This window comes from Anser brachyrhynchus, assembly GCF_964034855.1.
Source record: "Anser brachyrhynchus genome assembly, chromosome: 10".
In the NCBI taxonomy this organism is placed as follows: domain Eukaryota; kingdom Metazoa; phylum Chordata; class Aves; order Anseriformes; family Anatidae; genus Anser; species Anser brachyrhynchus.
The window spans coordinates 11,758,336-11,777,429 of NC_137705.1; the positions used below are offsets into that span (position 1 = coordinate 11,758,336).

Consider the following 19,094-nt stretch of genomic DNA (forward strand, 5'->3'; position numbering starts at 1 on the left):
GACGCCATCAGCTTTAGCAGGCCCTTCTTCAAAAAGGGATCCCACTCCCAGCTTCTGTGCTGACAGACCCGGCTCTGGGCTCTGCTGCTGCTGTTTCTCTTTCACCCTCCCACCTTCTCCACACACTGCCCTGTCCTCTCCCTGCCGCTGCCCCTCCGCAAGCAGGAAGGCGTTGGCACTGCAGCTCAACCTGAGCACCCTGCTGCACGTGAGGAAGACGATACATGTCCCAACACCAGGCATTTCTTGCTCCTTCTCCCAGTAAGAGCAGGGAAATAAATACTTATCGTGCCCCTGGAGTTTAAAGGCCAATGGGGAATGTTCCCATCATGCCTTGTGCAGTTTTACTCCTTTTATGCCCAGGCTACCCAGTTATTTTTCTGATGACAAAAGCTTTCCCTTGGTCTCCCTGTCTCTCTTTCAGGCTCATTCATGTGCTAACAATCGGTTAATCAGCTGTGGCTCTCTTGAAATGAGCAGATGTGAAGTGGCTTTTGTTGTGCGGTGCTTTGGGAAGGCCCCCCTGTACCCCTACAGGCCAGGGCACGAGGTAGGCTCGGCACTAACATGGTTGGCGTTGTTCAGAAGACTTTCGGGGTCACCACTTCACCTGGTCGTGAGCCTCAGTGCACTTGTATGGCAAGTAGCTTCATGTCCAAGTGGCCCGGGGGTGTACAGCCCCCCAGGGTAAGGCCTTGAGGTCAGCCACCATAGCCTAGGCCGCCACACCCCTCACAGAGGCCGCTCAGGCCAGCGCTAACAGGCCAATAACCTAAAAAATAAGAAAACAAGCTGACCTTGAGCGTTTTGTCCTGACTCTGCACCGTGTCCATAAGTAAATAAGACCCTTTGATATCACAGAGCTTGTCGGAAGAGCCGTGTAGCACCAGGATGGGCAAAGTCAGCTTGGGCAGAGCTCGCTCAATTCTGGCAATGGCATTCATCAGCTGGATGACGAAGGACACCTTCATGCCACCGTGGTAGACCAGGGGATCAGATGTGTAGGACTCCATCTGGCAGGGAGAAAGAGGTAATTTAAGGTTAGCAGTATTTCATGCAGAAAAGACAAAGCAGGTTGGCTGGGCAGTGAGGAGTCTCTTCCCTTGGCTCGTGCATGTATTTCCTACTCAGTCAGGATTTCCTGCCATCAGAGTCAAGGTCGAGGCCTTCACTGTGGCTACCCAGAATTGCTCACACAACAGGTCTCGCTCCATGCTGTGTGTTTCTCTCTTCCACCACTAGAAACTATTCAAGCCAAAGCAGCAGGCAAACAACCAGCACAGGACAAAGCCTGTTCCTGTGGGGCACCTGCCTGCATTTTTCTGCTCTGCCATATCCCTATGTAACTCAAAGGTGACGGTCTCCTCTGCAGAGTTTTCTTCAGCCTGTGTTACTTCAAGGCTGGTATTGTCCAGGTCCTTATCCTGCTCTGCTGAGGGCTCGGGTGTTTTTCTCTCTTTCATCTTCCCTCTCTGGGGATGAAGACTGTGCCCTACACCTGCAGGCAGCTGACACATCCAGCTCCAAAGCACTCTTACACTGAGGGTCTGTTCCAGGTGAAAAGGGTGCAGACAGAAGGCAGCAAAAGATGATATTAGGTGGTAGGCAAAAAAAGTCAACAATTTGCTCAGCCAGACTGTGAGAGGATAAAAATGCACAAGAGCTGGTGCAGAAAGTCACTAGGAATGAGTAGTTACTGCAGCAGGCAAATCTACAGTAAATATTTGTATACTGTACATGGAGACGGCCCACACAGCCACTGCCATCTCAATATCTGCCAGAACGCTTTGATTACAGGCTGGTCTCTGGCACAGCCTCCAGTTCCTCCCCACCCTGGCAGATGTTTATAGAAATGACGATTATTTATAGGTTAGCCAAAAACAGCCTCCTCCTCTCATCATGAGCATGGAGGTCTGCTCAAATTCTCCTCATTCTGCAGAAAGGTGAGGTCATGCTGCTGCTGCACATGCTGAGGGCCACGGGTGGGAAATGACCCACGAGGCCACCCCAGGGACCTGCAGCTCTGTGGAGGTGAAGGCACAGGCACGGCCTGCCTGTACACCACCAAGGTGCCAGAATGGTTTTGGGGCAGGTTTTGCCCCCGTCTCTCCATGAGATGAGATTATCAGGGGCCGGAGGACACCTGTGGTGGGGCTTTCCCAGCTGAGGGGAATTAATTCATTAGAGGGCGTGGAGCTGGCTTCCTGTGGAGCTGGTTTCCCTCCTCGTCATCTGCAATATGTTGGGGCACAAGGCACTGGAAATGGAGCTGGCAGGAAGGCATGGTGGTGCCTAGAACTCTTTCCCTCTCACTTTCTTGCTTTATGGTATTCTGACAGCATTTTGAGCAAATCCACCAAGCTGCGTTGGCTTCTTAACTACTTGCTTCAGCTGAATCCAGATCTATGCCAGTGCTGCACTAAAGCAATGCAGCTTTGAGATTATTTTTTTTTTTTGTATTTTTTGAATTGAAGGCAACAGTTGAAGGACCTTGAGAGTGCTGGAATCAGGAGAGGTAGGTGGATGGATTGACGGAAGTTCCTTTCCCATGGAGTAAAACAATGTTGATGAATTCATGTGTGCTGGCCCCCTCCCCAGTGCCATAAATGCTAGGAGAATGACCTAATGGGTTTTGTTCTCTTGTTCTCTTCTTACAGAATAGGGACTTTTTTAGGTACTGAGCAGACAATAAATATTTTTGTATAGATGATGGGAGGAGAAGGAATAATAGCTTAATCCCAACCTAAATTGATCAGCAGTGAGTGGGAGGATCCTCTTGCTGGTGAATGAGCAAAATCTTTGTCAGAAAGTTAATGCTCAGAGCATGGGGTGAGGGCAAAGCAGAAGCTCATGGGGGAAAAGAGGGAGATATAGGGAATGGGTTTTATATTCCGGTGGGAGGTGGCACCAAGAGGAAAGACTTATGCAGTGGAGCAGCTTGGGATGGAGAAAAAAAAAAAGCAGATTAAAGAACCACTATCTGCATCATTTGCTGTGTTAAACTAGCTGTAGGGAAGGCTCAGTGAACACAGGGGTGACCCACAGCACCCTGCAGGCCTTCCTATCTTCCTGTCTCCTGTTACTAGACCTCTTCCTGACCTGCCTCTCTGTGCAGTCTGCTTTGCCTCTGGGTGCAAGATACAACCATCAGGGCTCCTGCTTCCTGCTTAGAATTTTGCATCTTTCTATGGCGGAACAATAAATTCATTGTAAGGCATATTTCTTTGCATGCATACATGCAAAAAAAAAAGTTTGCATCTTCCTTTTGCATTTTGCAGAATAAATTCTTCATAAGGTAATTACAGTCTCATCCCTTGTGCACTCTACAGGAGCAAGAGTAAAGTCAGGGGGACTATTCAACCAAATTCAATGGCAGCTAACAAAGATTTATGGGGTAAAAGAGCCTGCCCCTGTGATGTTATTCACCTTGGAAGCAGGAGTGGGTTTTTGAGGTTACATCTTGCTCTCTTTTGTGTCTCTTGCATTTGATATAGCAAGCAGATCAAATAAGCATCTCCGTGCCATCCTGTGTTTCAGTCCCTCCACCCTGAGGACAGCCTGCTGGGAACACAAGCTCATCAGGAAACTCTTGGATGACGTCCCAAAAACATTTCTAGAGAATAGAAAGTTGGTCTGGCAGAAGAATATGTTTAACATATAAATAATGGATGTTTCCAGCACATTGTGTGCTGCGAAGCTGTGCGTCTTGAGTCCAAAAGGAGGATGGAGTGTGCCCTGGTGGCAGCCAGAGGACTGAGATGCTGTGTTGCTTTCGGTAAGTGCCTGGAGCCTCGAAGCCTGGTGTCTGAAGCTGGTCAGGAAAGCACTTCACATTGCATCCACAGCTGCTGTATCAGCTGTGTGTTCATCTGCAGGTGTGCAGGCAGCAGAGTGGGGAGGGGGTGATTGTCTCATACTGAAGACTACTCCATTAAGAGCAGCCTCTAATGAAACAGACCTATATTTTCATCCACTGCCAAAGTCTTTCCCTTCCTCCACGGAAAGGGAAAGGGCAGAGGAAGAACAACACCCACAGGAAGCTCTTGAGATTTGGAACATCACAGGGCAGTGGGAGCAGCAGCAAATATTTGGGTAGAAACAAAACCCACAGTAGCATTTATTATAAGCTATACCCAGGGAGTATGGAAATAATTGGATAATATTGTGCAGCCAGTTAAGGGAGCTCCACTGACACTTTTCTAAATGCCTTACAATCGGGACGTCTCCCATCAGCGCTTTTCTCCTGTAATGCTATTTAGTGCAGCACTGGCACCTTCCAGCAGAGGATCCAGCTGTTGAAAGCAGTGCGTTTAAAAAATGCCATCCTTAAGGAGTGCCACATAATGAACCAGTGCAGGGCCTGGCAGAGACCCACGTCTCCCAGCCACACTCACTGCTCAGGTCGGGGCTAATGTCCTCAAATCCCCCTCCTTCTCCGTGGCACTGACTGCTTTCATCCTCCAGATACAAATGCAGAATTGAAAGCTTTCCTCCATGTGATTTTAGTGAATTAGTTCTTTAATTTAAACCTTTTCTCTGAACTATATGCAGCAAGTTGGCAGCTGAATGTAATTAGGAACAGGTTTCTACAGCTGGACTGGAATCAGCCTTTCTCAAGCATGTGTTTTAGCAGCCTCACACTGTACTTTGGGACGTATGTCGTATGGTGCATCAGTGCATAGCAGATGCCCATTAACTCGCCTCATGCTAGTCCCAACAGATTGCTAGAACTTGCTTTGTCTTTCTTTTCTCATCTCCTTGAATCTTCCTGCTTTCACTCCAGTTCAGTGTTATACTTGCTTCAACAGGTAAGTAAACTGAAAATGATCTGATCAAAAAACTCTTTGGCAGGGGCAAAACCCAACCCTGAAAACCTCGTGGCTATTCCATGAGTCTCCTTTGCTTTGCAGTTTCCTAGGTGGGTGAGTCAAGGGAAGGAATATTCTGAGGCCAGTGCATCGCTCTCGCACAACCGCTGGCGTTGTCTTTGCTCCTGATCCTCTCAGCTTCAGTTCTAACACTGGTCAAGCTGCCTCCCTAGAGGAAGGCAATTTATTAGCTTCTATTAAGATAGGAAGCATTGCATGAATAGCAGAAGTGACAGCATCTGTCAGTGGGATGTGAGCTGACATGGGAACACAGAAACAACTGGCCGCCACAGCAGCGAGCTCTCCTGCTTTGGAGACACCCTTGCGTGCTGTATTTTGTCTTTCAAGCTGCTTCCTGAAATGCACCAAGATTTGGGTCATTCCCCTCTCCAGACCAAGCAACTTTGCTCACTTACAGATTGTCTCCTTCCTCTCACTCCTCCTGCCACTCTGAGAAGGAAAACACCTTGTGGTGTGTTGCAGCAGCAGTTGCAAGGACACCTGGCTTTGCCAGTGATGGCATGAACAGGCTGCAACGGTTATTACTGGGACTGGGTATGAATGGGAGAAGAGGCTCAAACTATGGCAACGTTGACAAAAATTCACCCTGGAACTGCTCCATTCACAGTCACGGTGGTGGAACTGGAATTAGGTTGTTACAATGGCTGCTTCAATTGCAGCTCATTTAAGTATTATTCTCAGGCGCAGGAAGAATACATCATTTGTTTGGAAAGGCTGTAGCAGAGCCAGCGTGTAATCCAGGAGACCTTGTAGCAAGGTCTTTGGGGCAAGCATGCTCTTCCTCTGGCTGAATGCGTTCAGCACAATGCCATCCTGGTTTGTAAGCAGGAATACCAGCCTCCGGGACTGTAGCATTTTGCACTGTTTCACTGCAAAGAGCACGGTTGGAAAAGGAGACTTCAGCAGCATTTGCAACCTGCCTGAGCTGGTTTTGCCACTGTAATGAGAGGTGGTGGTGCGGCAGAGACCTGTGTGTTTTCCACCCCAGCTGTAGCACCGGGCTCTGCTACGCCTGGTACCCAGAGCAGCTGCGGGTGCAAGAGGCACACAGGGATGAAGAGCTGGTTTCCCACGGTGAGCTGTGTTTTCTGCTCTGTGTAAAAGGCCATGGTTCCACTGACCTCAGAGATGCCTCAGCCTTTTACACCAGTATAAATCTTGCCCTGTGATTTAGTAATTTATTTTATTCTTTTAAGAAAGAAATGACAGGACTGAGACAAGATACCGACTATGCAATGACTTTAAATGGCATTAAGGTTCTCACCTCCTTCTTGTTCCGGGAAACTGCATTTGGATCTATCGATCCCAGTGACAGGTTTGGGAGAACGAGGTTGAGCACTTTTGCTGCAAAAACCTGCGGGAGAGGAACGCAAGTAGTTAAAGAGCTAGTTAGAGAAAGAGAGAATATAGAGGACCGAATTCTTAGCTGGTGGGAACCAGCACAGAAGTTAAACAGTAGAGAAATGTCAGCTGACACTGGAGAAAGATCTGTCCTATATTTAAAACGTTTTTCTTAAAGGCAAAGTGTTTAAACTGCTCCTGAGATTGGGGCATGCTTGTCTGAAATGCATCGACTGTCTGTCCACAACATCACAACTTCATCGTCCTTTCCCTTTTTCTCACTCTCAAGTTAATTTACAAAAAAGGCCTCAGGAAAAATGCCTTGATAGGAAAAAGCTGTTTCCATTCCACGGTGGAGCAGTTTTTTGTGGTTGCTACTGCCCTTTCCTGCTGCCGCAGCTCTGATTTCAGGCTGCAGTGCATACGTGATATTCTGTGCAATTTGCACTAGTTGCCTAGGTTGCACTCTTTCTGATAAGCAGATTCTCAGGGGAACCTGTAAATAAACAACAGCAAAATGTGCATGCATTGGCTAAGGAAATCTATTGCTCACTTGTCTCCTGGGAACAAAACACAAAAGCATTCAGCAGCCCAGGCTTGAAACCATTAGCAGAAGAAAGGGTAATATCTTTCATTTGAGTTGATACCAAGCTTGCGCTCTGATCTTTGATAGCCGTCCTTAATTAAGTGATTACCACTTAAGTCAGAAAATACGCCATTAGTGTTTGTCGGTCTATTTATGGCCCTTCTGTGTCCACAGCTAATACCTGCAGGTGGGCTGTCACCTATGTTCTCTGTGCTTATATTTAATCACTTCTGAAGCACTCTCTGACATTTCAGATCACGGATGATACATGACAGAGTAATTATGGTATTAGAGAAATAACGCAAGGTTGAAGTCAAAGTCATCCAAGAGTGACAAGCAGTCAAGACTCACAGCAGATCTGAGAACACCTGAGTACTTTGGGGTGGATATGACTGGGAAATGGCGTCACCATTTACCCATACATCGAGTCTCTCACTGGCTATGGCAGTGTCAGCAAAATTTACTTCTAGTGGGGTCTCTGGAGCTGGACCAGTAAAAAAAAGTATATCCACACAGATACAAGTATAAGCTTACGATGCTAATGAGCAAGAATGGGGTTGTCTTTTGTGTTAACCCCAGGCTGTGATGATTTGAAGAACACAACTTCGTGAATTCTAGGCAAGACTATGGACTCTGTACTGACAATGCTATAACAGTGTTGCTTCTCTCGAGCCACTTATGCTGACCCAGATATATGTCAAGTAACTGTAGGTACCTAGCTGAGGTATTTAATTTAGAAATGTAATTGTCCTAGGCTTTCTTTAGAGAGTAAGGAGAGTGAGGAAAAAAAAAATACCTCTGAGATCTAAATAATGGTTTGGAAGTGCCTGTCTCTGAACATCATCATGATAACCTAAGGCAATTAGGCTGCCCTAAAACTGGAGCCTGAGTTAAGTGCTAGGGTGAGTTCCTATCCCTAATGATTGCTTAGTTGAGAGGAAAATCCTTGGCATAAGAAGTTTGCTGATGATCTCCCCAGATCTATTTAGAATATTGGCCACAAGATCCAGCTGTTGTTATTAAGGCCATAGATATTTAGGTCCAAGACCACATATAAAAGAGAGAGAGAGGAGCTCTCCTTACTTTTAAAGTCAGCCTTAGAAGGAAGTTAGTTGATGTCCTCTAAAATTACTGAAGAAGCGGCACTTTTTATGGGGATTCTTGTCTGTGTCTGCTCGTACATGTAAATATTTATGTTCCCAGGGAAAAGCAACAGGGCTTTTCTAGAAGGAGCATAAATTTGAATCTTCCCCTCACGTGAGCAACAATGCACCAGCCCAGTGACATCTGGAAGGCAGGGAAGCTGTGACAAGGTGTAGGAGAACTACACACACCCCTGACTCTCAGGCTGTGCCCTGTTGGTGACAAGCTAAACATGCTTTTGTCAGATTCGGTATGGCCATATTCCGTTCTAATGACCCTGCTCATCTTCACAGCCCCACAGCCTGCCAATGACCTCGCCTCTGTGACATGCTTTGGAAATGTTCTTGAAGTTTCTGTGCGTATCTGGAGTTTTGCCAAATGGAGTCACCAGCTGCCTGCTGCACTGCTACGAAACACGGCTGGCTCCTGGCCCCAAGGACAGCAGCACCTACCAGCCGGTAAGTGGTATCAGCGCCGTCCTTTCTGGTGTTCAGCTGCACAGGGGAAGCACCAGACCCCGCAGATGACATGTCAGATGTGCCTACACACACATATATACTCCCTGTGTGCATAAGAACTCTTATTTACACATAAGCAGAACCAGTCTTGGTCTAAAGGACTCATTGGGAAAGAGCTCTGCCACTGACCTTTGAAGGGTCTTCACATCTGCAGGAGGCACTTCATTCCCTCCAGTGTGTAATACACCCTCAAAATTTGGATGTAATTTTGATGATTCTTGGAGTCAAGGTCTCCACAAGCCAGCGGAGAAATCAAGTTTTATGTTATAATCAAAAAGTCAAAGGGTTCCCCTGGGCCTTCAGTGAGTTTGTGAGCACAGTCATACAGTCTGTGACAAGCTGGACTTTAATTAAAAGGCATCCTGTTGAAGGGCTGGCTGTGTTTGATACATGAAGAGTTTACGTCCCTGTTGGTTCGATGTGGCAATGTTAGTTCTTGAGAGAAAGCTCCCAAATGACCAAGAACAGGTACAGCAATGAGGGGGGTATTACTGGCTGGGCTGAGGATGACACTGCAGAGCCTTGGTTATTTGAGCTGCTCGAGGCCACTGCAGGTGGGTGAAATACTAATGCTGAGAAAGATCTCAGAATAAGATTGAAATAGACGGTTCTTGGCCACCTTAGACAATCCTGGCCATCAATAGACGTTGCCTCTTGGCTGGAAGTGCGACTCAAAGCTGTTTTTGTCATTTTGCATTGATTTAACTGCATGGATGCTTCGAAATGTAGACACTTCTGAGTGGAGTAATCCCCATTCCCCGCATACTTCTACATGGTTATTTCTCTCTCCCATGATCTCTGCTTGTCACACTGCTTGTGTGAATGCTTTTTAGTTCATTTCAGCTATGAAAGAGACAGATAAACAAAAGGGTGCTGTATGAACTCTATATACTAGCCAGGCTCGTTTGGCTGAGCAGAAAACTCTCTGGAAGAGACACTGAGATGAGCTACCAAGATCAGTCTGAAAGCAACTGAAACAGTGGTGTCAGGGAGATATGACATCAGGGATATGACATGATATATGATCAAGGAGATATCAGATCTGATATCTCAGATCTGATGCCAAACAGAAAACACAAAGAGAATATTGTGTACTGAGCCTGTAAGGGATAGCTGGAGGGTAACTTACAATTAATTTTCCTGAGAGATTGTGCTGCCCACCCTATTTCACATCATTCAATAGCAGACATTTAGCGGGAGATACTCTCTTACCCTTACTCTGCTCTTTGTCAACACGTGTGATTTCTGTCTCTTTGCATCCTTTGAAATTTTGGAGGCTCAGAGCCGAGTTTGGTCCAGATGAGCTGAGAAGGGGAAAGCTGCAAGATCCTGCTTTCCTCACTGGGTGTAGAACTAGTAGGTAGGTTTCTATCAGGAGACAGAATTTACAGGGCAATGATGAAATTGTGTTTCTGCAAAGAGCAGAATTCAATTCTCCTGTGTGGAGTCTGCAAATGCACTGGGTTTTTCCTGACACCAACTAAAGGACCCAGCACGTCCTCTGGGCCGCTATTGTTGCTGCCTTGAGCCCTCATTTATTTAAGCAAGGTAAATTCTTGCTCAACTGGAAACTGCCCCAGCAAAGGGATGAATGCAATGGTCCCTGGGAAATGGCTCAGGGCCTGGAAATTGCACCAGTTCCAGGGGAAAACGGAAGCCTTTGTGCCACAGGGGCACTGGCACCAATGCAACGTCTTTTGACTCTCAGAGGAAAAAAAGCACACAGGAGTTTTCAGCTCAGCTTTCTGGGAAATCGCAGCTTTTGCAGGAGTACTCTGACTGCTTTCACTCCTTCCTCTTGTGAATACATTTTCAGAGATATTTCAGAAATAATTATTGTTTATCCTTTTGGAGAAGCAACAATAGATTTGAAAGGGAAAGAAACCCACTGTAAACTTGTGTTATTGCGTTCAAGACACTATCTAGGAATGAGACCCTATAAACACCTCTGCAACACTCTAGTTAGAGATTGGGATTTACACCTAGTAAAACGTATAGTTCTAGAAGAAGGAAAAACATTCTGTATTTTCCTTGAATCGTCTAGAAATAGAAGGCTAACCGTGTGTCTCAGACTCAGACCCTATGCTATTTTTTAAATATTTATTCCTTTTCCCTTTCCAAAGAAAGAAAAGATAGGAGCACTGGTGCCCAAGGGACCTTCATGGTATTTCAGATATTGTCTCACCTGTGAGGAATTGTCTACCAGCCCCCTAAATGCACCCTTTGTTGCTCTGACTCGTATTTAAATAAATTTTCCTAGACCAGAGTTCAGGATTCACTCCCCCTCTGAAAAGCAGGTGGGACTGTGGGGGAGGCACTCAGAAGAGCAGTACCGACTGGCATCCAGGTGGTGCAAATCTCAGCAGGGTTTTGCATTTTAGGACTGAAGGTCTCAATGTGTGTCCTTCTATGGAAGAGCGAGGTGGTTAACAATCACCCTGTGGTGCCTGTAATCTTGTTTTGTGGGGTCAGTAGATGGCTAAGGTACAGGAGATGGTGTGACAGGATTATATTGAAAGCTGAGGCAATCTGTTTCCCTTCTCTCAGAAAAAAAGAAAAGAAAGGAGGAATAGCTTAGAAGTAGATTAAAATGATAAGCTAGCCCTAGGAGAAGACTCTAGGGAGAAAGATTAAAGGAACAAGGACTGTGGGAATGAGATGCTCTGTCATTCCTGCTGGCTTAGCTGGTCCTTCCCTTTGCTTACGGCTTCTCAGAGGGTTGTTATTTATTCTTTTAAACATTCAGAACGGAGGGGAGAGCAGAGAGTTGGCTGCCTCGCAAAGCCTCCCTGGGGAAGGGCAGGTCGGGCAGTGCAAATTAGGGTCAGAAATAACTCAGGGAGGGAGACACGAACGGGACAGGGTGAAGCCTAACTGCAAACTGAAGGAGACGTTTGTCTGGACAAGAACCAGCTACGGTACCAAGCCAAACGGGCTGCTGCTGGGGCAGTGATGCGTTAGCTGAAAGCCTTCGTTGAGGCTCATGGACTCCTCGGAGTCATGAGCTCTAGGTTTGTTTAGACATCGGTCATCCCCCAAACATCAAAAATAACCCCGGCCCAACTTAGCCAGCAGCCTGTGTTGCAACCATACCAGACTCTGTATGAGTCAGGGAGAAAGCAGTAATTGAGGAAGGGAAAGGACGGCACTGTGTGGGCTGCCGCAGGGCGTGGTGAAGAAAGCACAGCCTGCTGCCGCCTCCCGAGGTAGTATCGCTCTCCGGCTCTCATCTAAATCAGTTTTTCTGGACAAGTGCAGGATTCACTTCCCCTCTGAAAAGCAGGTGGGACTGTGGGGGAGGCACTCCTGAGAAAAGCATTGACTGGCATGCAGGTGGTGCGGATCTCAGCAGGGTTTTGTATTTAAAGGCTGGAGGTCTGAAGGCATTTCCTTCAATAAGCGAGAGGTGACCGGGTGCAACACGTGTTTGCTCTTACCTTGATGGGGGTGGCGACTTCTGGGCTGGCCACCACTAAAGGAGAGATTAACACCATGCCTGAAAAGTCACCGAGTCTCTCGCTAGCTGTCAGAATGGAGATGGCTCCCCCCTGCAACGCAAAATAACATCCCACAGCTTAATACAGATGTCAACATCTCACTCATATAGTAATCCTATTGCTGGAAGGGTTTTAGGCCAAACAGGCAAACAATTTCTGCCCCAGCAAGAGTGCATTGTGGTCAGCAAGGAAGGCTGGAGGCGTGAGCTACTGCAAGTGGCTGATTTTTGTGTTTCTGCTCTCACGCTGCAGACGCTCACATCGCAGTGAACTCAGCCCTCTGTGCCACGGCAGCCAGCTCTCTGGGATGCCTTATGTCCTCCTCAGTAAAGATGGCTAAGCAGGAAATACCTGACTTTTGGTAGTTTGGGTGGGACTTGAAAAGTGAGTTGGGGCTCTCTAAGCGTGGCAGACCGGTGCTGCATGGAGGAAGGGAAGGGAAATCGGGCTGGCTCCGTGCTCGTGGCACTGGTAACCTGGGTAACAGCGATGCTGTCAGCTGGCACACAAAAATTTTCATTAATTACTGGAAGTTAAATATTCTCCTCTTCAGTGCCGCCATCCCCTCCAGCCCCACAGCCTGATGGCTGACACCTGGCGCTTCGTTTTGAGCTGAACACTGGCCAGGCTGAGCCCTCCTGCGTGAGGACAGCGGCTGATGGCAAGAGGGGTGGGGGACAGAGGGACTTGGCTGGCTTGCTCAGGAAAGTTCGCAGAGGATTAGTTGCCAGGGGAAATATTTGGTGAACTTCCATGCTGCCGGAGAAGCAGGGGCTTGTTAAATGGAGCAGCAGCGAGAAGCATCTCAAAGACCTCACTGGGAAATTAGCTCCTTGTTAAAGCAGCTTTGGAGCGCAGCGAGCACTTCAGAGCATGCCATGCGTTCTTATGCAAGAACACTCGTTTATCTGAGCATGGGCTGAATCCCAAAGTCCTTATTCATTTTCTCTTCTCCGGGAAGGCAGGGGGAGAAGATCAATGACATCAATGGGAATATTGCTAGCTTGAATAACGGGATTTGGCCCGTGCTGTCAGAACCAGACTTCAGATCTGTTCACCAAATCAGCGCCTTTGTTTTTGCAGCCCTAATCCTTGGTACATTTTCCTGTAAGGTTGTTTAACAGAATGAGGCTACAGGGTGTTTTCGTGCTTCATCCCCTAGCTGCTCACAAAGCTTTGGAGGGCTTAACCGCCTGGTTACTGGGTAAAATGAAAGGAGAAGCCCCATGCAGCAGGGAGGTGGTGGGATTTATCAGCTACCCGGTGGGATGGAATGGTCCTATTAAAAAATAGGCCCATTGTTGCAAATGGCACTAATTAGGGCCACGATCCAGGCAGAAAAGTTAGGGATTGACTATATTCGAGGGAGAGCTGGTGCGGTAAGGCATGCTGGCAATCAGTCAGTGGATGAAATGGAAGGGATGCTTGTGTGTAGTTTTGTTTCTCCTGCTGTGGGCTGAGTTATTTCCTGCTGCCTGCAGTTGTACCCCTGTGCTGCAGCATGTACACGGGATGCTGCTGGGAGGGGAGGGGACGGTGCTTACCATAGAATGTCCCAGGATGAAAACGGGCAGCCCGGGGTGATCTTTCTTCATGAGATCAATGTGCTGCAAGCTGTCCCTGATGAAGACGTGGAAATCTGAGACAACCACACGATCCCCCTCGCTCTGCCCGTGGCCAACTGTAGGGGAAAAGGAGAGCATGTGTCCAAGTCATTCAAAGCAAGGGTTGCAGTCCAGAAAGGCTTCATCAGAAACAAGCTTGCTGGGTTGTTGCTGTCCTAACCTAACCTCCTGCAGTCAATTAGAGAGGCTGTGGAGTAGCATCCCTCCTTGGAGATCTTCAGAAACTGCCTGGACATAGTTCTGGGCAACCTGCTCTAGGTGTCTCTGCTTGAGCAGGAGAGTTGTACCAGATGGCCTCCAGAGGTCCCTTCCAGCCTCAGCCACTGTGGTTCTGTGATCTCTCAACAGAAAGAGTACTGCAGACACACAAAGGAAGCTGCACAAGAACAGTTTAAAAGGTGTTGTATTGTTCATGACCTGGCTAAAAGAATGCTATATTCCTCCATGTTTTTACCTGCTCTTCAAAACTGCACCCTGGGAAATGGGTTTTTGCCCTAGAGATCATAGCTGCTGGAGTGCGATAGCTTACTGTAGAGCAAGAACTGCTGTGTGTTGAGTCTTGCCAAGAAATAGAAAAAATCCTGAAGGCTGGATATGGTCGCTATGAACTTAATGGGCCCTGGACATAGTCTTATCCAATGCGTGGGTGTGCATGAGCTTTGCAGAGTCCTCCTTTCCTCAGTGCTGCCTGGGAGCAGTAGGTGAGCTGGAAACCTTCCCTGCTACGAGTTGTAGAGCTCTCTGTGGAGAGGCCAAGTGATGGTGGTGGCGACAGCCTGTGGTGGGAATGTCTCGAGTGGCATGCTCCACCTAAACACGTGCTCGTGCAAACTGTGCTGCATCTGGCTGCCTTCGCTCTTTCCGTATCTGGGAATTATCTTGTCTGATCAAAGGGAAGGAACGGCTAAAACGGGAGATGATGAGTTGCTATGGAAACAGGGGATCCCTGGCAGAGGTGGAGCTGGCAGACCCACGAACGCAGTCCCAGGCAATTCGGAGCCTGCAAAGGCTTGAAATTATTGCCACCCGGGGAAGGGGTTTATATGTCTGCCTGACCACACAGACATGTTGGTACCCATCAAGGAGAGGAGCCTTCCTTAAAAACAGTCCCCTGTTTATTTCTATTCCATGCACATTGTTAAGGAAAACTGAAGGAGAAAACACTACACAAACCACTTCCATATGGATAGGGCGTAGGGCATCTCAAACACAGCTCCCTCCTCCCCTGGGCCTTCCCCAGTGGGACCAGGCAGCAGGGAGAGAAATTGAAAGGCACGAAGGGCAGTGACTTGTCAAAGGATGTTAAGTGCCTGGTAATTGTTTACATGCTGGATGGCAGCCCCTCTAGTGATCGCCGAAGAAAAGCATTGCCTACCCAGCCCGAAAGGTAAAGGTTTTTCAGCTGGATCTGTTGGCAATAGTCATACCAGAAGAAATCAGCATGTCTGAATTGACTTTCTGGCAAACTGTCCAGAAAATCACCTTTCAAATGAGGCAAAACTTCTAATAAAGAGCTGGACTAAATACACGACGTCTGAGAAACCCTGAACTCCAAACTTGCTCTTGTTTTGCCCTCCCAGGTGGTCTCCAGAGCTGGGCCTCATGGCAGTGAGCACTGCAATCAGCCGTGATGTCTGCCAGACAAACCCATAGATGTCATCCTGGTTGATTATAAAACGTTACTGGTGGTGCTTTCCGTGCACACACTCCAGTTTCTGCCAAAACACGATACTGCAAGCATCTTCCATGGGTCAGTGACCAGAAACAAGTCAAAGAGCCAATTAAAATAAGAGATCCAATAATCTACAGAAGTGAAGCCTTGTGTGGGTCTAGTGGATCTCTTTACTTTAAACTGATTTTTATTACAGATGGAAAGTGAGCTTTTCCCAGCCTTTATACACATAGCTTCACCACTTTGTGGAGCTCTATTGTGTTCTCTGCCTAATAATCAAACTGCAGATTTAGCAAGTTAATATGAGTTGAGCAGTCCAGAGAGAGGAACTTTTTCTCTTAGCAGAGAGAGCTCTGCACTTCTTTTTTCTCCGGTGCTGCCTGCACTTGCTTCTGGTATCTCTTTCTCTACAGAGCCTGTGTGAGACAGCTGAGCAAGCAGAAATAGCAAAATCCCCATGGCCCAGGTCTGTATATGGGCCGTGACTCTCTGTTGTGGGGCTGTGAGGCTTTGCTCTATTTTTGGATAGACAGAGGCAGGTCTGGAAGGCTTCATTCGTCACTGGTCCCACTGCAAAACAGTGATACTGCTCATAGCAGTGAGAGTTATGATTGTGGGAAGCCAAGAAGTGCCTGTGCAATAGCTGTGACAAGCACATCACTGGAGTTCTCCAGGTTTGTGGTTGTTTTTTCGTTATTGATTACTTAATGAACCTGCCATTTGAACCTAATTTCAACTACTAAACTACTGTTCCCCACTGAGATGGCACCCAGCAGTGCTCGGGGCGCCGTCTGGCTGCATGTATGGTAAAGGAAGGCCATGCAAGTCTGCATCGATGCCCTCCCTACCCCTTGCGCAGGGTTACCTGATGGCATTGCTAGGTTGCATTCTTTTATTTTATTCCTTTACTCTCTTCACCTCCAAGAAACCGAACTTGTTTCTCCAGAGCATGAGTTTATTGAAAGTTCAAATATCCCAGCTGAGAAAGCTTCAGGGCGAGGAACTAAAATGAAAGGCATGTGCACGACCAAACATCAATACAGTCAAGAGTATTGACATATTCTTCTCTGATCTTCTGCCTTTGGAGCTATTAAGAATGAAAGGTCAGGTTCATCCTTGATGTGAAGCTATTTGCTTTGGGTTTTGCTGGGAAAGAACCTGACGTAGTGGTTCCACAGCGCCTGCGGCAAGGCACTTGGTGCAGGAGGAGGGGACCTGCCTGCACCTGGGAACTGGAACTAACCAGGGGCCGCTCAGCACCCAAGTGAGACAACAGCCGGCCAGAGAAGTGTCACGGGAGTCCCAGCTCCGTGAGTTCCCACCACAACTCTCCTCCTCGGGTTCCAGAGGGATGTCTTAACCATCTTTTTTGGGATGTGCATCTCCAAAGAGCTGTAATTGCCCATGCACTTCTGCATGGCACACTGCATTTCCAAAACCTTTCAAACAGGTTTCATAACTACCTGGTTTCATACCCAACTTGCATGGTTCACTGCTGATATCACGAATCTGCAGTGGCTCGGTGACTGACTATTTCAGGTTGTAGGCACTGAGGTAATTGTGGGCACCCTTTCCTAAATGCAGGCTTCTAAAAAAGAGAATCCACAACTTTTTTACAAATTGCTAGTCTAGGATTAGGAGGTCTAAGCCTCCATTTCCAACCAAACTCGTCACTGCAAAATAGCGTACTTTGCTCAAAGTCTGAATAAAGGCTGCACTGATGTAATAGATATGTAATAGTTTTTAAGGTCTGCCCTCTGTATTTTCTGTAAAAGCTTGTTCAGACTGCAGCTCTGCCACCACAGGGACAAGAACAGCGACTTGTGGCAGTCATCCATCCTGTCTGAAAACATGACCTCAGACCGATTTCTCCTATGGCTATGGATCCTCCAAAGCTCCACACCTCTCTGGGTGGAAGAATACTGACTGCCTGTGCTGGAAGACAAAGCTGAGGGTTCAGCAATGGAATATCTGGTGGTGTAAGGACTCTGGGGATTGAGTTATCACCACATAGGTATCGCCTGCATGGAGGAACCTCTTGGGCTGGATAGGCTCAGCAGCATTGCTCATCTCAAAAAGAGCTGGAGCCTCACCCAGGGTGAAAGCAAGGGAGAAGCTGCTGAGCAGCTCCTCTGCTGAGAGAAAAAGAGGGGACTTTTTTTCAGATAGCAAAATTAGGTGGCAGCACAAATGAGATGGTGCTTTGACAACTTTTGTCTTCTCAGCATCACACTGCATTCCCTCTGGAGTGGGAGGGAGCTTCAGATCCTCATCAAATCACGCTGAGCAGAGATGAAAAAATCCCTCTGGGCGCCCCACTGCATTGCACCTTAGCAGCAGCTTGTCCTCAGGCTTTTATGTAAGCCACAGGCTATAGGTATTTCTTTCTCCTTCTAGTGCCAGACCCTCACAACAAAGGCTCAGCCCAACCCTGTGTGCTCAGGTGTGGCACAAACTGCTCCTCAAAGCTCCAGCTGGAATGTTTGGCTACAGAAGATGAGGTGACATGGAAAATGCAGGGTCAAATGCTGACTCCAGCTATGCTGCTTTAAATTTACTGATTTCAGTGGTGTCCCTTAAAGCATACAGTCATGGGAGAGTAGAAATTATGGTCTAAGTTGTTTTTTCAGCCTTTGCTCCCTATTTATTATGGAAAAGCCATAAAACACAGTGAGAGGACATGAGAAATCTGCCCAGGGAGCTGTAATTCTCCAGGCAGAGTCTGGATCTTGACTTTCCGCATATTTGGAGGCTTCCAACTTTGGGGGAAAGGGACTGGTTTGGATCCATTGTTATTGTAGTGAGGACAACACCGCAGGCATCAGTGAGGTGAAATGCTATCTCTTGCCAGCTGAAGGTAGAAACAATCAGGAGGAACTCAGGGCTTGACCCCTGCCTCAGGACCCATCACACCGAGTGTTTTTCCTCTCTAAGAAGCCTAACTCCAAGATTTTAAAGAGGGACAACCACTGACAGAGGGCTGGGAGAGGTTCGGGCATCTCAGGCTTGCTGCTTCCGGAGCATAAACACATTTCACATTGCAATGGCACTAACAGAGGAGCGCGGATGCAGGAGATCTCAGCAGCAGGTAAATGCGAGACCTGCCACCACCGAGACGTCAGTGATTAACCAGCCCCAGCTGAGGAGCTGCTCCTGCACCGCAGAATCCCACACCAAAAGGACACTTCCCAATTATGTCAGAAGGGGCCATCGGCAAAGCTCGGCGCTGATTTAATAAGCCAAAGCACGGATGTGATTCCATTCCCAACGAGGCCTTTGGAGGCCAGAAAAGGCCAGAAAAGGTGATCTTACTGCTCCAGCACTGGCTCGGCAGCAGCAGCACATTTCAGCACGCCCACCGCTGTGCTGGGCAGCAGTAAAGGGAGGATTTCTGCAAGAGCCCTTCTTCTTTCACTGCCTGCTTGATCAGTAAGCATTTTGGAGTGAGCTGGAGTCTGACAAGTCCATTTGAAACAAACGCCTAAATGCCTTTTAGAGGAGGCATTTACATGAGCATTATGTGTTTATGAATGTTATGAAAGATTTGTTTTATTCTTGAAGGCCTCAGGTTTCTGCCCCAAAATGGAGTTGAGATGGGCTTCTTGCTGGTGCATGTGGTTCTGGACACTGCTGCACGCCAAAGGGTGGTATGCTTTTTAGATTAAAAAAAAAAAAAAAGTTTTGAATTAATGACAACTAAAAGATCCTATAGATGCTTTGACTCTGCAGATGGCCCAAACAGACCTGGAGCCTGTGGGAGGAAGAAGCTGATGGCAGCCATTTGGATGGCTCTTTCTATGCCCAAGGAGCAAATGTGCCAACT

The 19,094-nt window shown here is 47.5% G+C and overlaps 1 protein-coding gene and 1 long non-coding RNA gene across 10 annotated transcripts in view; one reads left to right on the forward strand and one right to left on the reverse strand.

The window, feature by feature from the left end:
• The window catches only part of MGLL (monoglyceride lipase), a 100,822-nt gene that overhangs the window by 3,845 nt on the left and 77,883 nt on the right, over nucleotides 1-19,094 (reverse strand). For all 4 annotated transcript variants that reach the window (XM_080606108.1, XM_080606107.1, XM_080606110.1 and 1 more), the window contains 4 exons: nucleotides 13,519-13,655; nucleotides 11,915-12,025; nucleotides 6,154-6,243; nucleotides 798-1,013 (listed from right to left, as the gene is read on the reverse strand). In XM_080606108.1, the coding sequence (XP_080462234.1) occupies nucleotides 798-1,013; nucleotides 6,154-6,243; nucleotides 11,915-12,025; nucleotides 13,519-13,655 (554 nt within the window). The remainder of the gene's footprint in view (nucleotides 1-797; nucleotides 1,014-6,153; nucleotides 6,244-11,914; nucleotides 12,026-13,518; nucleotides 13,656-19,094) is intronic.
• LOC308200402 overlaps nucleotides 1,021-19,094 on the forward strand; it is a 57,829-nt gene continuing 39,755 nt past the window's right edge. For 4 of the 6 annotated variants that reach the window (XR_013955595.1, XR_013955596.1, XR_013955597.1 and 1 more), the window contains exons 1-3: nucleotides 1,021-2,515; nucleotides 3,538-3,775; nucleotides 8,253-8,417. This is a non-coding gene — a long non-coding RNA (uncharacterized lncRNA). Of the gene's footprint in view, nucleotides 2,516-3,537; nucleotides 3,776-8,252; nucleotides 8,418-13,947; nucleotides 17,194-19,094 lie in introns of those variants that run through there. The other 2 variants (XR_013955599.1, XR_013955600.1) reach the window with 2 other exon arrangements.